Below are 19,316 nucleotides of genomic sequence, written 5' to 3'. Positions count from 1 at the left end.
TGTTCATCACAATTTTTAAAGAAAATTGGGAAGTGGTAATGTCATGATATAAATGAGTAATAGTCAAAATGATCATAAAAAAATAGCATGATCTCAATTGTATTAAAAGACAGATATATTCAAATGTAAATATATAAATATATTTGTAGATACATATACATAAAATAAAGATAAACAGACTGAAGGGCAATGTGGTCTTGTGCACAACCTAAAATCATACACATATTGAAGCCCTCTGCCCTAATCCAACCAGGGAGCTCTGGCTAGAAGGGACACCCCCACCCCCTGGGGGGAAGGAAGAGACCCCCAGGCAGCTCAAAGGCCGCCCTCCTCGGGGTGGGGAAGGGAGCCCCAAGGCAGCAGAAAGAGCCTGCCTTCCCCAGGAGAAGGAAGGGGCTGTAGCGAGACACTGCAGCAGGCAACAGTAAACAAAGGGCGCCAGCGTGCGTTGTTGTCCCAGCAACCGAGCAGCGGCAGTGTGGCACAACAGAAGGAAGTTGGCTCACAATATGCGCCAGGCTAGTGAAATGTTGGGACAGGGGAAAAGACCCTCCTACCCGCTTCCAGATTATGGCGGCAGGAGGGGCAGAGACACTGCGGGCTTAGGGTGGTGGATTCCAACCTAAATCGACTGGGAATTTGGATATTTCCACTTTTCGTGGGATTTGGGGATAGAAGATGAAACAGAGGGCATGTGGAAATTTGTCACTTTTTTCCTTCTCCTCACTAGCCTGGTCGGGGGTCAAGGACTCAAGTGTTCCCGGGCCAGGGGGCCCTGGAGACCTCATGGTCTGAGAGTATTTCCGTACCGGGTCCAGCACAAAATGCCGTGGCAACTGGCCCAGCACGGCCCTGCTCCGCCAGGCACACGGACACACCAGCGAGCTAATGTCATAGGGATGGGGTGCAGGCGCAGAGCCTGTGGGCAGCGGCTGGAAGAAAGGACAGCGCACCATGAGTAGGATGCTGGAGCCCATAGACTCCAGAAAGATGCCCAAAGCTGAAGCATGACCAGGAACCAGCTAAGCTGCATATCCCAAAGGGGAGTATTTTTAAATAGGAAGAGAAAGTCCAGGCACAGCTTAAACTGATCTGGCAAAGGGTAGAGGGGTTATTTGTCTTTGGGTATTTTAAAGGGAATGGGCTTTGAGGCAGAAACCCGTTCTTCCAAAATCCTTCCAAAATTGTATAGCCTTTGAATAAAAGACTCCTTTCCTTTTTCACGAAACCTCTGCCTCTGGAATTTATGGGCAGTGGGCCACAGAACCCCACATGACTGTACAGTAACAGTCTCACCTTCAACCTCCCTTCCTAACTGCAAGGGAGCATTATCCTGAAAACCCTTCTCCAAAAATAATCAACCCACTCACCCCAGATCCAAGAATTACCTCATAGCAATTTCTGCTACCAGTCAATGTAATTGACGCTCACACTAACAAATGAAGAGGAGATAGCAAAAGGAAATGTATGTTAATATGGCTACGTTTGCTTGGCAGGATTATAGTTATTTTTCTTTTATTATTTTTTTCTGGTGTTTTCCAAATTTTCTATGACAAGATTGTATATGCGTATGTTAAGCAAATGGTTTCTAGCACTTGACTAACCTACCATCTTAAGAAGCAGTTACTCTCAGTGATCTCTGGTTCACCCCAGGAGGGGTGGGCCCAGTATCACCTGAAAGAATATTCTTACATAGCTAAGTAGGCTCATTAAGTTGCTTACTATCTTACAGTACACAGCTCTTAACAAGCAGGTGCTGCTTGGCTGTGTTCCTAAAGGCTATACATATATCTAGCTCCCATCTCCTTTTGGGTATGGAGATCTAAACTCTTGATGTTTGTCCCAAGACTTTGCTTCTGTCTATAGGTTCCCTTGGCAAACTGTTTAGTTCTGAAGTTGTCAGCCTCTTTCACTGGTCTCTCAATCCCATCCTCCTTAGGAAGTGGGTTTCAGACCACGTCAGAAAATATTCCCAACAATATGTACAATTAGAAAAAAATTAGGTTTTAAAAGTTAAATGCACTTAATGATTGCCAAAATATACAGAGGTGGGCAAAAGTAGGTTTACAATTGTAAGTACACAAACTACAGTTTATTCTTGGTTTTTTTTTTTTTATTAATTGTTGTACTATTTTCCATCCAATCAGCTGTAAATCTACTTTCCTTCCCCCACTCCATACAAGTGGGGAGCTTCTGGGTACTAGTAATGGGCGTGTTAGGAGGGATGGTTACAAAGTAATACTTCACAACCATTTGTTAAACTATAAATGTAGGTGTTATGCATTTTTCTCTAAGTTTTATTTCAAAGTAAAAATGTGAATTTTAAAAAGGATCAATGGCCTCAGCAGATGTAAAAAATAACCTGCTTTTGATTTTGGTCTGTTGTATTTGTTTGACTTCTTGAGTTTTTTGCGCATGCACAGAATAGAAAAGGCTGGCCAGTGGCTCCCTCTTGTGGAGGAGAAAGGATATTGGGAAGGTTGATGAAAAACAGAGTAAGAAAATCAAGAATTCAGGGTTGAGAGAGCTGAAAATATGAGCTATAAGTCGCAGAGATGGCCTGTACACAATATTTTGACTCTGTGCCTCAGTACTTCTCTCTCGGAATAAAAGCGCCCATAATATACCTTAGAAGGGTGGTGAGGACTAATGACTCACCTACAATAAGTGCTTTCAAAGCCCTTAGTGAAAAGCTATGCTGAGATGGTAGTCTTACTCATCCGTCCCCTTTATGTATTTTATTATCAGCCCACATCTTTGCTGATCACAATTAATGAAATACCCAAGGGAAAAATCCAAACTATATCAAATTCTTACAGGCACCTCTCATGCTTTGTAGTCCAAAGGACTAACATAAGAGCGATGTTAAGCAGCCGAGTTTGCTGGGACACATTTAGATCACTCATTTCTGTGTTCACAGTACTGACTTCTCAGCTCCACTGGGGTATTAGATGGGCACAATTTTTAACATAAAGCAAGCTACTATAGAATGACCATCAATAAAAATATCAAATGATAGCAGTTGATAGAGACAAAGAGGAATACTAGGGTGGAGAGAGTCTGGAGAATAAAATAATGAACTGCACCAGACAGAAAATCACTGTGTGCATGGAATGAACTTAACACTAAACAGACTCCAAGCCTGGGTGCAAAGGCCACTGTCCTTTGTTATTGTTCTGCCTTCTCAATTAACTTGTTTACCAGCTTTTCTCAATGGGTTATTCCTTTTTTTTTTTTTTTAATCTAGGAAGCCATTTTCTTAAATTCTGTATCTTGGTCAACACTGGAATAAAAAAAATATAGTGTCTACATGCCAGTAAACATTCAGACAAATAGTAAAAAAAAAAATCAATGGACTCAGATGAGCCATGTATCAGCAAAATAACCATTCAGAATTTATGGGTGATTTTTATCTTGTATCTCCATGAAGTACATTTTTTTAACTTGCCTGGGTGATTTCTAACCTGCTTCTGGATAACATCCAATTAAGACAAACTGCCTCTGAATAAGCCCAGACGGTACTGAACTGCATTCCATCTGGCCAGGGAAACTGTGGCTCCACAAACATAATAGGAAGCTTGCCCGGTAGCCTGCAGCCAGCTGGACTCATCCTAAGGACACCAAGTCCAGCCAGAAACAGCAAGCAAAGAGGTATGCATGAGAGTGACTGGCAGCCCCAACAAGCACTTCCAGAAGCAATCAATTTGCCAAACAATCAATTCATCAAAAATGTGTTTCCAATTAACCCTTTATAAAATGTAGAGCAATTTATATGGCATGGGACAGTTTTGACAGCTTAGGAGAATTTTTCTCAGAGCTTTATTTAGGCTACAGCTTTGCTGCCACCACTGTCCCACAGCCATCCTAAAGGCATTCTACCTCATATTTTGGAGCTAGAGGGAGGGCCATTCATACCCTGAATCCCTTGGGGTAAAGCCATTCAGCAAGACATTGATGAATTTCCCTAAGATTCGTTGAGCTAGAAAGGCATCTATTTTCAAGTTATCCCAAGATCCCAAAGGCCCTGGTTACAGAAACCCTCACCCCATTATCCCTTTTTTTAACCAATATCATGTATCTAAATTTAAATTTCCAACAAGTTCATTGACCTCAATGAATTCTTGAAATATTCTTACAAATTATACTATTAGTAGAAACTTCTAAAAAGAAACAGAAATAACTAGTGAAGTGATAGGTGCTTGGCAGGGGGAAAAAAAATCCCAGTTACAGTTTCATCATTCTTGAATGATAGAAATGTGTCATTTGAGGAACTCTCCCAAAGGAGATTCCTGTAATAATGAAGCTGTGTGTGATGCTGCAAAAATGCATTGTGATTTGTCCTTCCTTGAAGGTGAAGGTATTGGGACTAATGTTGCTCCCTACCAATACTTTTCCTTCAAGAAGGGTTATACTGCTTAAATAAAAAACAGAAACACAGGTTGATGGTGTGAAAGGTAGGGATTTTGTGAGATTTAACACTCCATAAATGTGTAGACAAGCAAGCATGCTTATATATGTTTTAGATAAATGTTACCTATCCTAAGTTATATCCATTTTATTGTCACAATGGCATATGTAATATATATAACTAATCCAAACACCCTAGTGGTGATGTTTAACTACAAAAGGACAGACTACAACCTATTAGGTTATGAACAATGCTAGGTAGACAATTACTAATTTTTATGTAGCGGTGAATGTGAAAGGATGAATGAACAAATACAGAGCAACAATTAAAATGCTATAGAGAGAGGTGAGGCTTTCACATGCAGAGGTTACTGCGAGGATGAGAACAGAAAGGAATGAAAACAAATGTATAGAACGTCTAATGAATGAGATAGAAAATACATGAAACTTGGCATTCTGGATTCAAAGTCCATGGAGAAAGAGAAACAAAAGCAAGTCGAAAGCAAAAAGGCTTGGCCCAAACAAAGAACACTGTTCAAGAAAAAAATATCACTGCTGATTTAAAGCAGAAAGATATGCATCTCATCATTTTTGCACCATAAGAAGAATAAACCCAAAACCAAATGCTAGCCCTGGATACTATTTCAATTTTGCCAACAAAACAAATGATGTAGTAAGCAAGATCTAAAATGTAATTATTGTAAGACTTCAAACAATTCATAGTTAAGCTAAATTCAAAGCCAAAATGATGTGTTTGGAGACAAGAAATTAGCATTTAATGGAAGGACACCGGCAATATAAATTAGAGCAGGAATTTAGAAGGGTTTTTTTAAAATCATGTTTATTCAATTACAGTTGTTTTAATTTTTCCCCCTTTGCCCTCCTCCACCCATCCCCGCTCCCACAGTCAATTCCCACAATGTTGTCCATGTCCGTGGGCCATTCATACATGTTCTTTGTCTAGTCCCCTCTCCTTTCCACCATTGTCTTCCTTTCCCCTCCTCTTTGGTTACTAATAGTCTGCTCCATTTTTCCATGCCTGTGCTTTAGCTTCTTTGTTAGTTTATTTTGTTGAATAGATCCACATATACATGAGATCATATGGTATTTGTCTTTCACCGACTGGCTTATTTCACTTAGTATAATATTCTCCAGTTCTACACATGTTGTCACAAAAGGCAGGAGTTCCTTCATTCTTTCTTATTTTTTTAAATGCAGATTGATTTAATTTATTTTTAATATCAAAATTCATTATAAATATTAAATTAAATAATTAAATATTTAAAAATTTAAATCCATTATAAAGTCTCAGCAATTAAAACAACATGACACCAGCACAGAAATAATCAAGTAGATTAATGAAATAAAATGAGCATGCTAGAAACAAATGTATATATCTAACAAGGTAATATATGATTAAATTGATATTTCAAATCAATGGGGAAAATAAGGCTTATTCAACAAATAAAGTTCATGGACCACTATTACTTGAAATAAAACAAATATAAAGCCCTATTTCACACATTATACAAAAAAATATTCAGGTGAGTTAAAAATCAATATGTAAAATCTAAAGAGTTTTAGGAGAAAATACAAAATAATATTTTTCTTACCCTTAAGTAAAATATTCAAACTCAGAAGTTATAAAGTAAAATTTGACAATATGACTACATTAAACATTTAAGACTATACAGTAATATACATCTAAAAAAAGTTAAAGGACAAGTAATAGAATAGGGAAGTATTTGCAACACATCTAAAAAAGGGTTAATAGTTTTTTTTGTTTGTTTGTTTTAGGGAAAAAATTCTACAAACATTTAATCAAAAAATGGATACAGAATACCAAAAAGTCATTTAAAGCTTTCTAAAAATAACAGTAATAGTCAAGAAATATACAAAAACAGGTTTAGTGTCAACAAATAATAAAGCACCAATTAAAATACATCACTGTCACAATCAGATTAATAAGTATTAAAAAATATTGGTAATATCAATTATTGGTGACTGTGAAAGGAACTGGGTATTCATAGACTCTTTTACTTCATCTTCTTAAAGCAGTCCCTTAGGCATATCTTGCAATGCTGGTTTGATGGAGGTGTATTCTTTTAGCCTTCTTTTGTCTGGGAAACTCCTTATTTCATCTTCCATTTTAATTGCAAGCCTTGCTGGTTAGAGCAGTCTTGGTTACAGGCCTTTGCTTTTCATGACTTGGAATATTTCTTGCCATTCCCTTCTTGCTTGTAGTGTTTCTGTTGAGAAGTCAGCGGCTAGCCATATCAGAGCCCTCTTGTATGTTACTACCTGTTTCTCCCTTGCTGCCTTTAGGATTCTGCCTTTGTCTTTGATATATGCCATTTTAATAATGATTTTTCTTGGAGTAGGCCTCGTTGGGTTCCTCTTGAATGGGACCCTCTGTGCTTCCTGGACTTGTGTGCCTTTTTCTCTCCTCCAATTAGGGAAGTTTTCCATCATTACTTTTTCAAACAGGTTCTCTATCCCTTCCTCCTCCTCTTCTCCTTCTGGTATCCCTATTATTATGTTTCAAGTTTGTCCTGCATTTCCCTGAACACCCCTTCATTCTGTTTTAGCCTTTTTTCATTTTCTTGCTCTTTCTGGGAACTTTCTTCTACCTTATCCTCCAGCTCACTGATTCAGTCCTCTGCTTCATCTAGCCTGTTTTTGATTCCTTCTACTGTGTTCTTCAATTCAAAAATGGTATTCTTCATTTTATCTTGTCTCTTACTGATAGTTTCTATGTCCTTTTTCATGCTGATATAGTTTGCAGTAAGTTCCTCATAGTTTCCCTGTAGTTTTTGGTAATTCTCTCTGAGCTCACTGAGCTCATTGAGCTTCCTTACAACTATTGTTTGGAACTCTCGATATCTGATAGTTTACTTGCCTCTCTTTCATTTAGTTCTCTTTCCGGGGATTCTTTCTTTCCCTTCGATTGGTGGGGGGGCGGGAGTATTTCTTTGTCTTCCCATTATTTGTGAGACTCTTCTTTTTTGCTTCTGCTTCTTAAGTTGATCTGTCTTGATTTCCTGGCTTTGTGGTGTGAACTTCTATGGTAGGAGTCTGCTGTATTTTCTTTCTGGGTCTGCCTCTGATGATGTCAGATGTTGGCCCTGTCTGAACTTAGGCAGTCTGTTCAAGACTTCCAGAAATCTACTTTTTACGGCTGTCTCCTTCAGCTGTTAATCTCTTCACTCTGCACTCAGCAGTCAGGCTTAGGCACCACAGGGTGGGGCAGAGTCCCTCCTGGGGGCAGGGTTATTGGGTCCTCTCACACTTCTGCTGCTCAAGGGAGTCATCTGCCTGAGCCAAACGACTGCTGCCATACAGAGTCAGCACTGGGATCCCGCCGGCTACTCTCTCAGTTCTCTCCCCAAAGCCTCCATCTCCAGTCTCTCCTCAAGTGTTTCTAGACCAGTCTGCGCCCCTTTAGCCAGAGATCTACTATCTGTGGCTGCCACTTTGTACTCAGCAGTCAGGTTTTAGCACCATTGGGCCAGGGCAGAGTCCCTCCTGGGGACAGGGCCATTGTGTCCTCTCATGCTGCTGCTGCTCAGGGGAGTGGTCTGCCAGAGCAAGATGGCGACTGCTGTATGGGGATGAGTCAGCACCAGGATCCCATTGGCTACTCTCTCAGTTCTCTCCCCAAAGCCTCCTTCCCTAGTCTCTCCTCAGGCATCTCTAGCTCACTCTGCCTCTGCCTTTGCCAGAGACCTGGGTAAGTGACTGCAAGTAAAAATGTACGCATTGGCCCTTTAAATAGCTCTTTGAGTCTCCAGCCGCCTGTTTCTAGCAGAGAGCAACCCTGATGCTTTTTGCAGCTGGTTGTTATCTGGTACTTTCTGGGCTCTGGTGCTGTAGGCTGGAGATCCCCACTTATGGTTTAGACCCTGTTCTGAGGAGGATCCAACTGGCCATTTCAATATCCTTCTGGTGCTGCCACCCGTGGGTGCCCTGCCTGCCTTCTCAAGTCTGTACTGCACTCCTTACTAGTTACGTTGTGCTAAAGCTGATTCTTCTGCCTGTCCGAGATTACAAGGCTCCTCTCTTGCTATCGTTTAGTTGTTTGTTCCAGGTGATTTCTCCACAATTTAGCTGTATTTCCAGATTGGTCCTGCGAGGAGGTCGGTATGACTTCCATTCACTCCTCTGCCATCTTGATTTAGAGGAATTTTTTTTAATATATGTTTTTATTTTTGTTCAAGTACAGTTGTCTCCATTTGCCCCTACCACTCCCCCTCACTCCACCCATCCCCACCTCCCACCCTCAATCCTACCCCTCTTTGGCTTTGTCCAGGTGTCCTTTATACATGATTCTTGATGACATTCCCCATTCCGCACACTCCTGTTAACCCCTCTCCCCGCCCCCTCATTACTATCAGTTTGTTCTTTATTTCAATGTCTCTTGGTTTTATTTTCCTTGCCTGCTTGCTTTACTGATTAGGTTCCACTTATAGGTGAGATCATATGGTATTTGTCTTTCACCCCCTGGCTTACTTCACTTAGTATAATGCTCCCCAGATCTATCCATGCTGTTGTGAAGGGTAGGAGCTCCTTCTTTCTTTCCGCTGCATAGTATTCCATTGTGTAAATGTACCACAGTTTTTTGATCCACTCATTTATTGATGGGCACTTAGGTTTCTTCCAGCAGTTGGCTATTGTAAATTGTCCTGCTATGAACATTGTGGTGCATAGATTCTTCTGAATTGGTGTTTCAGAATTCTCAGGGTATAATCCCAGCAGTGGAATTGCTGAGTCAAAAGGCAGTTCACTTTTAGTTTTCTGAGGAAATTCCATACTGTTTTCCACAGTGGCTGCACCAGTCTACATTCCCACCAACAGCGTACTAGTGTTCCCTTGTCTCCACAACCTTACCAGCACTTGTTTGTTGATTTATTTATGATGGTCATTCTGACCAGTATGAACTGGTATCTCATTGTGGTTTTAATTTGCATTTATCTGATGGCTAGTGATGCTGAGCATCCATTCATGTGCCTCTGGGCCCTCTGTATGTCCTCCTTGGAGAAGTGTCTGTTCAGGTCCTTTGTGCATTTTTTAATTGGATTGTTTGTTTCCCTGGAGTGGAGTTGTGTGAGTTTTTTATATATTTTGGAAATCAGACCCTTGTCCAAGATATCATTTGCAAATATATTTTCCCATACAGTTGGTTCCCTTTTCATTTTGCTGATGTTTTCTTTAGCAATGCAGAAGGTTTTTATTTTGATGAAGTCCCATTTGTTTATTCTTCCTTTTATGTCCCTTGCTCTAGTGGACATATTCATGAAAATATTGCTGCATGGAATATCTGAGACTTTCCTGCCTATGTTCTCCTCTAGGACTTTTATGATGTCACAACCTATATTTAAGTCTTTTATCCATCTTGAGTTTATTTTTGTGTATGGTGTAAGTTGGTGGTCAAGTTTCATTTTTTTGCATGTACCTCTCCAGATCTCCCAACACCATTTGAAGAGGCTATTTTTACTCCATTTTATTCTTCTTCCCCCTTAGAGGGTTTGTTTTTCTTTAATCCACAGCTAACTTCATATTAGTGGTTAAAATTAAGTAACAGAGTTCAGTGGATCATCAAGAAATAAATCAAAAGGCATTAGGCCCTGACCAGTGTAGCTCAGTTGATTGGATATTGTGCCACAAAGCAGAAGGTTGCTGGTTCTATTCTCAGTCAGGGCACATGCCTGGGTTGTAGGCAGGTACCCAGTCAGGGCATGTGTGAGAGGCAACAGATCAGGCAAACAACTGAGCAACTAATCAGTGTTTCTGTCACACATCGATGTTTCTCTCCTTCTCTTTCTCCCTCCCTTTCCCTCTCTATAAAAATAAATAAATCAAATCTCTTTTAAAAAGCATTAGAAAAATAAGGGTCACTAATTCAGTTGCAGTTATACTGTGTCACACACAGAAAAATGGAAATATGGTCATGCAGAAGTGGTAAAACAATGTTTATTTAATCAGTGCCAACAAGGAATTAAGGGAATACACAATGTAAATGGAGAAAAACCTTTCCTTTGAGTATGTGAAGTTAAGTCAAAATTTTAAAAATATTCACTCTAGTTATTCAGGGCATACAGGGTGGGACAAAAGTAGGTTTACAATTGTGAGTACACAAAATGCAGAATTTATTCTTGTATTATGATTTATTAATTATTGTACTATTTTCCATATGAACAACTCTAAACCTATTTTTACCCCACCCTGTATATTTATTAACAATATGGTTAGTTCTTCATAAATAGTTAACCCACTTCAATGGTAATGGAAAAAAATATAATAAATAAATAAGTAAATAACTCACTTAAAGAAATCATATGAATATATACTCATTCCAAAATGAGATGAAGAAAACAGGTTACATTTTATGTAGAGTGGCTTTAACTATATACTTTGAGAGCTTTGCATTGTTCTTCCCCATTACCTCAAAGACCCTCCCTTAGTATTACAGATCTTTCATCAATGGAAAAATAATTTGTTCAAGTCTTCTTAAAACAAAACTACTAAAAAGGAAATTTAAATGTAATCCTGACGGGTTGTAATTCAAAAGATGTGAACTGTTTTGTAGCCTAATTCTTAAAAGTGTCCCTGAATACTTGCCTATAATGTAACTTCTGTATTCTAAGTCTCATGTCATAGAAAAGTATCCCTGTAGAAAAAAAGCTAGGTAATGTCATGCCTAAGAATATATAAACCTTTAAAATTACATTTTCTCTGTAATATATAAGGCCAATGTAAAAACAAAATAAAACATATAACACAGTAAATAATAGTACAAATAGGTAGTCACAGAATAGCCATGGGGATGTAAAGTACAATATAGGAAATGAAGTAGCCAAAGAACTTATATGCATGACCCATGGACATGTACAAGAGTGGGGGGATTGCCTGAGGAAGTAGGGGGCACTGGGTAAAGGGGGGCAAAGGGAGAAAAATCAGGACAACTATAGTAGCATAATCAATAAAATATAATTTAAAAAACATATAGTGATTATTTTGATATTTAGGTTTTTTTAATGGCATGAAGAAAGTTAACAAGGGACAATGGTTTAAAGTCCCTCTGTATTTCCAATAATTCTTTCATCATAATTTACAACAAAAATAATTTATAGCTTTCTTTGATTAATCAAACCCCATTTTTTTATGGACTATAGAAGCCTTGAGAATAGAACAGGCTGATATGAACTAAAAAGATGGAGGAGATCAATTCGCAATTGTTCAAAACTCAGCAGTATTATATGAGCAACTTGAGAAGCATAGGTATCAGAACGTATAAAATAGTAAATGATAATGGGGAGTGTACATAACAAATCAAACAGCCAAAGAGACTCACACACACAGTCATAAACTCTTCTGGCACTGATCCACTGAATTTCCCTTCACAGGATTTTGTGGACACAGATCCAATTCTATCAGAATTCTACCACCTTCTTGGCCTTCTCCCTCCTAGTCCCTATTGACTCTTTAAGCTACTACAATAAATCTAATCCATGGGCAGCCTGAGCTTCATAGATTCACTTCATCCAAGAGAGAAACCTACCGTTTTCACCGAGTCACTCAAAGCTTCCCACTGCTGGAATGGCATCGCTATCTGGCTCCTCCGCCAGTGGTCATAGCGGGCTCGACTCTCCTCATTAGTCAAAATTTCCTTTGCCTTCTGTAGTTTCTGAAAAGTCTCCACTGAAAAACAAATCAAAAGATGAGTACTTCTCTCTTGGAGGAGTTATTTTAAACTCTCACACAATCATACTGATCTCACTGGAATATATCCCTGCTCCTTACCAGCTGTGTGACTTTGGGCTAGTTGACCTCCTCAGATTTAGTTTCCTCATTCATGAAGTGTATCATAAGGACAAGTGAAATTATGTATGTAAAGACCTGGCTCACAGTATATTCACTCCCTTTACTGAGCTCCTTTAATGTGCCAGCTGCTGTGCCAGGTGCCGATGACACAAGTGTGAATAATAGACATGATCTATTTAGTTGGACAGACATTTACAAACATTGGAAAAATTATAATTCTGTCTACTAGGAAGAAAACTACCTTTTCTAGTAGTAGTTTTCAGGGAGGGTAGTGACCAGGCTAGAGGAATATTATAAATAAAAATACCTAAGGCATCTTAATTTAGAGGAAGGAGAGAATGCTAATGTGGCTGGAGAACACAGGAGCAGTAGATGAACAATGAGGGAAGGGGCTGTAAAGCAGACAAAGACCTATTATCCAGGATGTTAGAAGTCATGCTGAGGATTCTGGCCTGTTTTTTGTTGTAAGAGCATGGGGGAGCTATTGGGAGGTTTTAAGCACCGGAAATAACATGGTAGATGGTTGAGCATCGGTAGCTTTGTCACTGGTCTATTTGACCAGCTGGCATACAATAGAAACCTTTCATGCCCCTGTTGAAAACACTTCCAATGTCACTTCTGCTCCTCTATGTCTGTAGAGCCCTGGCCAGTGTGACTCAGTTGGCTTGTGCATCATCCCATAAACAAAAAGTTGTGGGTTTGATTCCCAGTCAGGGCACACGCCTAAGTTGTGGGGTCGGTCCCCATTTGGAGGTCTCTGGTCAGAGCACATACGAGAGGCAAACAATCAGTGTTTATCTCACATGATGTTTCTCTCCCTCTCTCTCCCTTCCTTCTCCTCTCTCTAAAATCAATAAGCATGTCCTTGGATGAAGATAAAAAATAAATTTAAAAAGTTTCTATAGAGCAGGATATAAGATTGATATATGAAAACCAATTGTTTCTATACATTAGCAATGAGGAATCTGAAAATGAAATTAAGAAAGCAATTCCATTTATGGTAGCATCAAAAAGAATAAAATACTTAGAAAAAATGCTAACAAAATAAGTACAAGACTTATACACTGGAAACTATAAAACACTGTCAAAAGAAATGAAATCGCTAAATAAGTAGAACGATATCCATTTTCATGGATCCAAAGACCTAATATTGCAAAGATGGTAATAGTCCCCAAACTGATCTGCAGATTCAACACAATGTCTGTCAATATACTGGCTGTCATTTTTTTTTTGTAGAAATTGACACGCTGATCCTAAAATCCATAGGCAAATGCAAGGGACCCAGGATAATCAAAACCATCTTGGAAAATAAGAACAAATTTGGAATAAATCATACTTCCCAATTGAAAGGTTTCAACAAAGCTCCAGTAATGAAAAAAGTGTGATTCTGGCCCAAGGCTAAACATAAATAAATGAAATATTGAGTCCAGAAGTTAACTATCACATTTACAGTCAACTGGATTTCTACAAGAGCACCAGGACAATTCAACTGGGGAAAAAAAATAGTCTTTTCAACAAATGGTGTCGGATCAACTGATATCTACATATAAAAGAATAAAGTTGAATCACTACCTCACACCATATGCAAATATTAACTCAAAATGGATCATAGATCTAAATGCAAAAGCTAAAACTATAAAACTCTGAGAAACAGATATCAAAGTAAGTCTTTGTGACCCCGGGATTAGGTAATGGCTCCTTAAATATGACAGTATAAGTGCAAGCACAAGCAATACAATAAAAAATAAAAAGCTGTACTTCATCAAAAGTGAAAACTTCTGCTTCAAAACACTTTAATAAAGTGAAAAGACAAGCTATGGAATGGAAGAAAATATTCACAAATCATAAATCTGATGAGGGATTTGTATTTAAAATTTATAAAGAACTCTTACAACTCAGTGAAAAAATGATTAACCTAATTTTAAAATTGGCAAGTGATTTGAATAGACATTTCTCCAAAGACATACAAATGGCCAATAAGAACATAAGATGTTCAACATCATTAGTCATTGGGGAAATACAAATCAAAACCACAGTAAGATACCACTTCACACCCACTAGAAAGGCTAAAATAAAAAGATAAATATAAGTGTTAGTGAGGATGTGGAAAAACTGGAAGCCTCATACATTACAGAAAACTGTAAAACAGTAGCTACTTTGAAAAACAGTTTAGCAGTTCCTCAAAATGTTAAACACAGAGTTGCTATATGGCCCAAGAATTTCATCTGTTAAGTACAGTCAACCTGCTGTATCCCAGTTTCAGCATCCATAGATTTAATCAGCCATAGCTCAGATATATTCAGAAAAGCTCTGACTGGTGTGGCTCAATGGGTAGGGCACTGTCCCGCAAACCAAAGCCAGTTGATCAGAGCACATCCTCTAGGTTGAGGGCCAGGTCCCCAGGTGCAGGCATGCAGAGAGACAACCAATCAATGTTTCTCTCTCACATCAATGTTTCTCTCCCTCTCTTTCTCCCTCCCTTCCCCTCTCTCTAAAAAACATAAATATAATCTTTAGAATTAGAATCACTTCTAATGTATTAGCAAACTTCATTGGCTCTACCTTTAAAATATACCCAAGATCTGCCTGGACTGGTGTGGCTCAGTTGGTTGGGCAATGTCCCACAAAAGGAAACGTTGCAGGTTTGATTCCTGGTCAAGGCATGTGCCTAAGTTGCAGGTTCAGCCTTCAGTCGGGGTGCATGTGAGAGGCAACTGACTGAGGTTTCTCTCTCATGTTAATGTTCGTCTCCTCTTTCTCCCTCCCTTCCCTTCTCTCTAAAAAGAAAAATTAGAAAACAAAACAAATAAATAAAATAAAACATACCTAAGATCTGACCCCTTGTCACCACCTCCACTGCCACTGCTTTGGTAAAAGCCACAATCTGTCATAGCTGGATTACTCTAGTAGCTTCTCAATTCATCTCCCTGCCTTTTCCTCAATCTATTTTCTACACAGCACTTAGAGTAATCTTTTAAAAAATAAGTAAGTCACATTATATCACTCTTCTACTCAAAGTGACTTTCAATTATTTCTCTTAGAATAAAGCCAAAAATTCTCACTATGGTTAGTAAGCCTGACATGCTGTGCCTGCCCTCTACTCCCCTCTTCCTTCTCTGACCTCATTTCCTTCTGCTTTTCCCCATTTCCTTTTGCTACAGCCATAGTAGCTTCCTTCCCTGCTGTTCCTTGACAGCACTTCAGCCTCAGGCAGAGCCTTGGCACTTGCTGTCCTCTATCCTTTCTACCAAGAACACTTTTTCCCCAGGCACTCACATGTTACTTCCTTCAGATATTGGCTCAGATGCCGTCTTGTCGATGGGGTCCTGACCAATGCTGTATAAAATCACTGCTCTCCCATCAGCCCCATTCCTTTATCTCCCTTGTTCTATTTTTTTCTTTTCTTTTTTTCTTTTCTTTTTTCTTTTTCTTTCTTTCTTTTTTTTTTTTTTTGTTCTCACCTGAGAACATGCTTATTGATTTTAGAGAGAGGGGAAGGGAGACAGAGAGAGAAGGAGAAAAACATCTATGTGAGAGAGAAACATCAATCAGTTGCCTCTTGCACATGCCCTGACCAGGACTCAGGGACCAAACCTGCAATCTAGGCATGTGCCCTGACCAGGAATTGAATCTGCACCTTTCAGTTTACCAGATGACCCTCCAACCAACTGAGCCACACCACAGCTGCCAGAGCTTTTTTTTTTTTTATAGTACTTACCTGCTGACATTATATAGTTATTTGTTTGCATTCTGTCTACCAGAATACACACTCTACAAGGACACTATATCTCTTTTGTTCTCTGCTGCATCCCTTGCACGGGAACAGTATAGCTGGTACTCAAAATTGTTTGTCCACTAAACAAATGCATGAATGACTTCTATTTTGAGTGTGAACATAAAAATAATCACGTAGTGCTATTCCCTGAGCTCTAAGCACGTAAGAAATCACACATATCTTTATAATATTTTGTGAATTAGGAACATTTTAATAGTATCATTACAAAAAATAAGTAAAATTACCCTGATAATGCTTAAAAATACCTAATGGGAAGTAGTCAAAATCCTCTAAAACAGGTGTGAGGGCAAAAGCGTAGGCAATACTAACTGTACCTCCATACCAATTGTGAAAATACTGAAATACTTCTGTACCCCTGCTGGTAAAGTGCTGATCTTCCTGAGTCCCAGTCCCCCAAACACACGACTTCAAGTGTTTCCCTAACAACCAGAGGTGCAGTCTGCCACAGAGAGCACCTCCAGGACCCTGCTCCAAGGTTGGACGGCGCAGGTACCTAATAGGCCATTAACTATTTGATATCACCGCTGCAGGTAATAGCAATTAATGAGTTAAAGGGGAGAACCTAAAGATGGGGCTATTGAAAGCTACAGGAAAACAAAGAAACAAAAGCATCTTGTCATATCAGCTGGCTGCAGTAAGCAATCCTTACTCTTGCTGATGACAATGTAAATGTCTCTGTATAAATGAGATGTCATTTTTCCAACAGGGACAAAAAGCTCATTAAATTATCACCACAGATGCAAATGCCAGTTACTACTAGAGTAGGAGTTGTAAAGATTTACGTATTTATTTATGAGTCACCTTCTCTTTGCACATTACTGTTGGCCTGTTTTCTGGAGTATCCAGAACAAAAGAAGTCTACTTGGACAGGTTCTGATGTCAATCCCTCGACAACAATTGATAAGCAAAAGCAAAAGAGGCCTTATCTTTCCTGTTAAGTGGCCTTTTCCTTGTTCCATCCTCTTCCCGACATTTAATAAAAATGAGTTTGGGTTTACATTTCTCCTTTAATATATTAGCTAATCAAATGAATCGCACGAGATAAATATTTACCAGTTCTGGGAAGAGAGATCTCATTTTGTGAGTTTATATGAGCAAATGATGCTGGAACCTTTGAGAGACATTATGACCTAACTCCTAGGTCTATTCTGAAAGCTCAAATTTCAAAATAGAATTTGTATTATTATGGTCACATTTTAAATTCAGAACACTTACAATTACTTGAGAAATAATAGTAATATGATGTCAGAACATGCTTTGAAAAAAGTCTGAAGAATAATATACCAACTGTTAATAGCAGTTCTCTGACAGGGATAAGAGCAGACTTTCACTTTCAATATTATTTATTACTATATGTTACTTTTATCCTGAGGGAAAGAAGCAGTAAAGAGTTTTTGAAGGAGGAAAACATTGAGACATTCAAAGACATCAGCAAGGGACAAAGACATGCTCTTCTTCAAATATCCGTTTGTCTTTGAAGCCTGCAAATCAATAACGTAAACACCATTGTACAAAACCTTTGACCCCTTTTTTCAGGATCAAAGAGAAGTTTTAAATCATTGGCCTGAAACAGTTACTGTTACATGCATAAACAGGACTGGCATGAAGCACAGCCAGGATCTTTTGAGTTCAGTGACATAATTTCTACAGCACAATCTGCCCTGCCTCCATCACCCACACCTCAAGAGAAGAGATTTCCGAAAGCCTTAGATTTAGAATTAACTTTAAATGCAAGCAAGAAAATTCTAAAGGTTACTTACAAAAAAAGAAAAGTATCCCATTTGTTAAATTTTATCTTATGATGTTATATAAAAGCAAGAAAAAAAAGTCCACTGAATCATAATTGCCAACATTCATTGAGTTCTTGCAGCACGCAGGACACCTCACTGAATCCTCATGGCAGACCCATGAAGTAATGTTACTAGTCTACCCATTTACCTGTGAGAATGCTGAGGCTCAGAGAAGTTGCCCAAGGTCAGATAGCTTGGAAGAGGGAGGCAGAAGCAACCCAGATAAGACAAGTCTGTGTTCATATCTACTACTCCATCATGCCAACGAATCAGTAATTTTAATGGCAATGGTTAAGACTACATTTAGTGGACCAAAAACGTACGTATATAAGTTTAATTTCTCCTACCTACAGTTGCTCAACAGGTTAGCCTTTCATTTTAATAAAATATATTTCAAAATCTTCCCAGTGTGTTCTGGATTTCTGCCAAGCTAAGATTCAGCAGCTGGGTGAATTTCTTTTAGCATCTTAAAATACTTCTATATTTTTTTATTTTTTAATACATATTTTATTGATTATGCTATTTCAGTTGTCCATTTTTTTCTCCCCTTTATTCTCCTCCACCCTGCACCGCCTCACCCCCTAGCATTCCCCTGCCCTTAGTTCACATCCATGGGGTATATATATAAATTCTTGGTTTCTCCATTTCCTATACTATTGTTAATCTCCTCCTGCCTATTTTGTACCTACTACTTATGTTGCTTATTCCCTGTACCTTTTCCCCCATTCTTCCCCTCCCCTTCACCTCTGTTTTACTGTTCATAGTTTTTGATCTTCTTCTTTTTCTTAAATAAGTCCCTTTAACATTTCATATTAAAAGGGCTTGGTGATGATGAACTCCTTTAACTTTACCTTATCCAGGAAGCACTGCCCTGCCATTCTAAATGATAGCTTTGCTGGATAGAGAAATCTTGAATGTAGGTCCTTGCTTTTCATGACTTCGAAAACTTCTTGCCAGCCCCTTCTTGCCTGCAAGGTTTCTTTGGAGAAATCAACTGATAGTCAATGGGAACTCCTTTGTAGATAATTGTCTCCTTTTCTCTTGCTGCTTTTAAGATTGTCTCCTTATCTTTAATATTGGGTAACTTAAACATGATGTGCCTTGGTGTGTGCTTCCTTGGGTCCAACTTCTTTGGGGTTCTCTGAGCTTCCTGGATCTCCTGGAAATCTATTTCCTTGGCCAGATTGGGGAAGTTCTCCTTCATTATTCTTGCAAATAAGTTTTCAATTTCTGGCTCTTCCTCTTCTCCTTCTGGTACCCCTATGATTTGGATGCTGGGTCATTTAAAGTTGTCCCAGAGGTTCCTAGGCCTCTCCTCATTTTTTTTGAATTCTTGTTTCTTCATTCTGTTCTGGTTGAATGTTTATCTCTTCCTTCTGCTCCAAATTGTTGCTTTGAGTCCTGGTTTCCTTCCCTTTATTGTTGGTTCCCTGTATATTTTCCTTTATTTCACTTTGCATAGCCTTCACTTTTTCCTCCATTTTGCAACCATACTCAACCAA

General features: G+C 38.8%; 1 protein-coding gene across 2 annotated transcripts in view; it reads right to left on the bottom strand.

The window, feature by feature from the left end:
- The window catches only part of DNAJC12 (DnaJ heat shock protein family (Hsp40) member C12), a 40,819-nt gene that overhangs the window by 8,338 nt on the left and 13,165 nt on the right, over positions 1-19,316 (bottom strand). For both annotated transcript variants that reach the window (XM_054572718.1, XM_054572717.1), the window contains one exon: positions 11,966-12,105. In XM_054572718.1, the coding sequence (XP_054428693.1) occupies positions 11,966-12,105 (140 nt within the window). The remainder of the gene's footprint in view (positions 1-11,965; positions 12,106-19,316) is intronic.

Source organism: Pteronotus mesoamericanus, unplaced genomic scaffold (assembly GCF_021234165.1).
Source record: "Pteronotus mesoamericanus isolate MK-2021 breed Mesoamerican mustached bat unplaced genomic scaffold, CSHL_Meso_final contig_24, whole genome shotgun sequence".
Classification (NCBI taxonomy): Eukaryota; Metazoa; Chordata; class Mammalia; order Chiroptera; family Mormoopidae; genus Pteronotus; species Pteronotus mesoamericanus.
The sequence above is the reverse complement of the archived record's forward strand: the minus strand, read 5'-3'. Positions and strand labels throughout refer to the sequence as shown.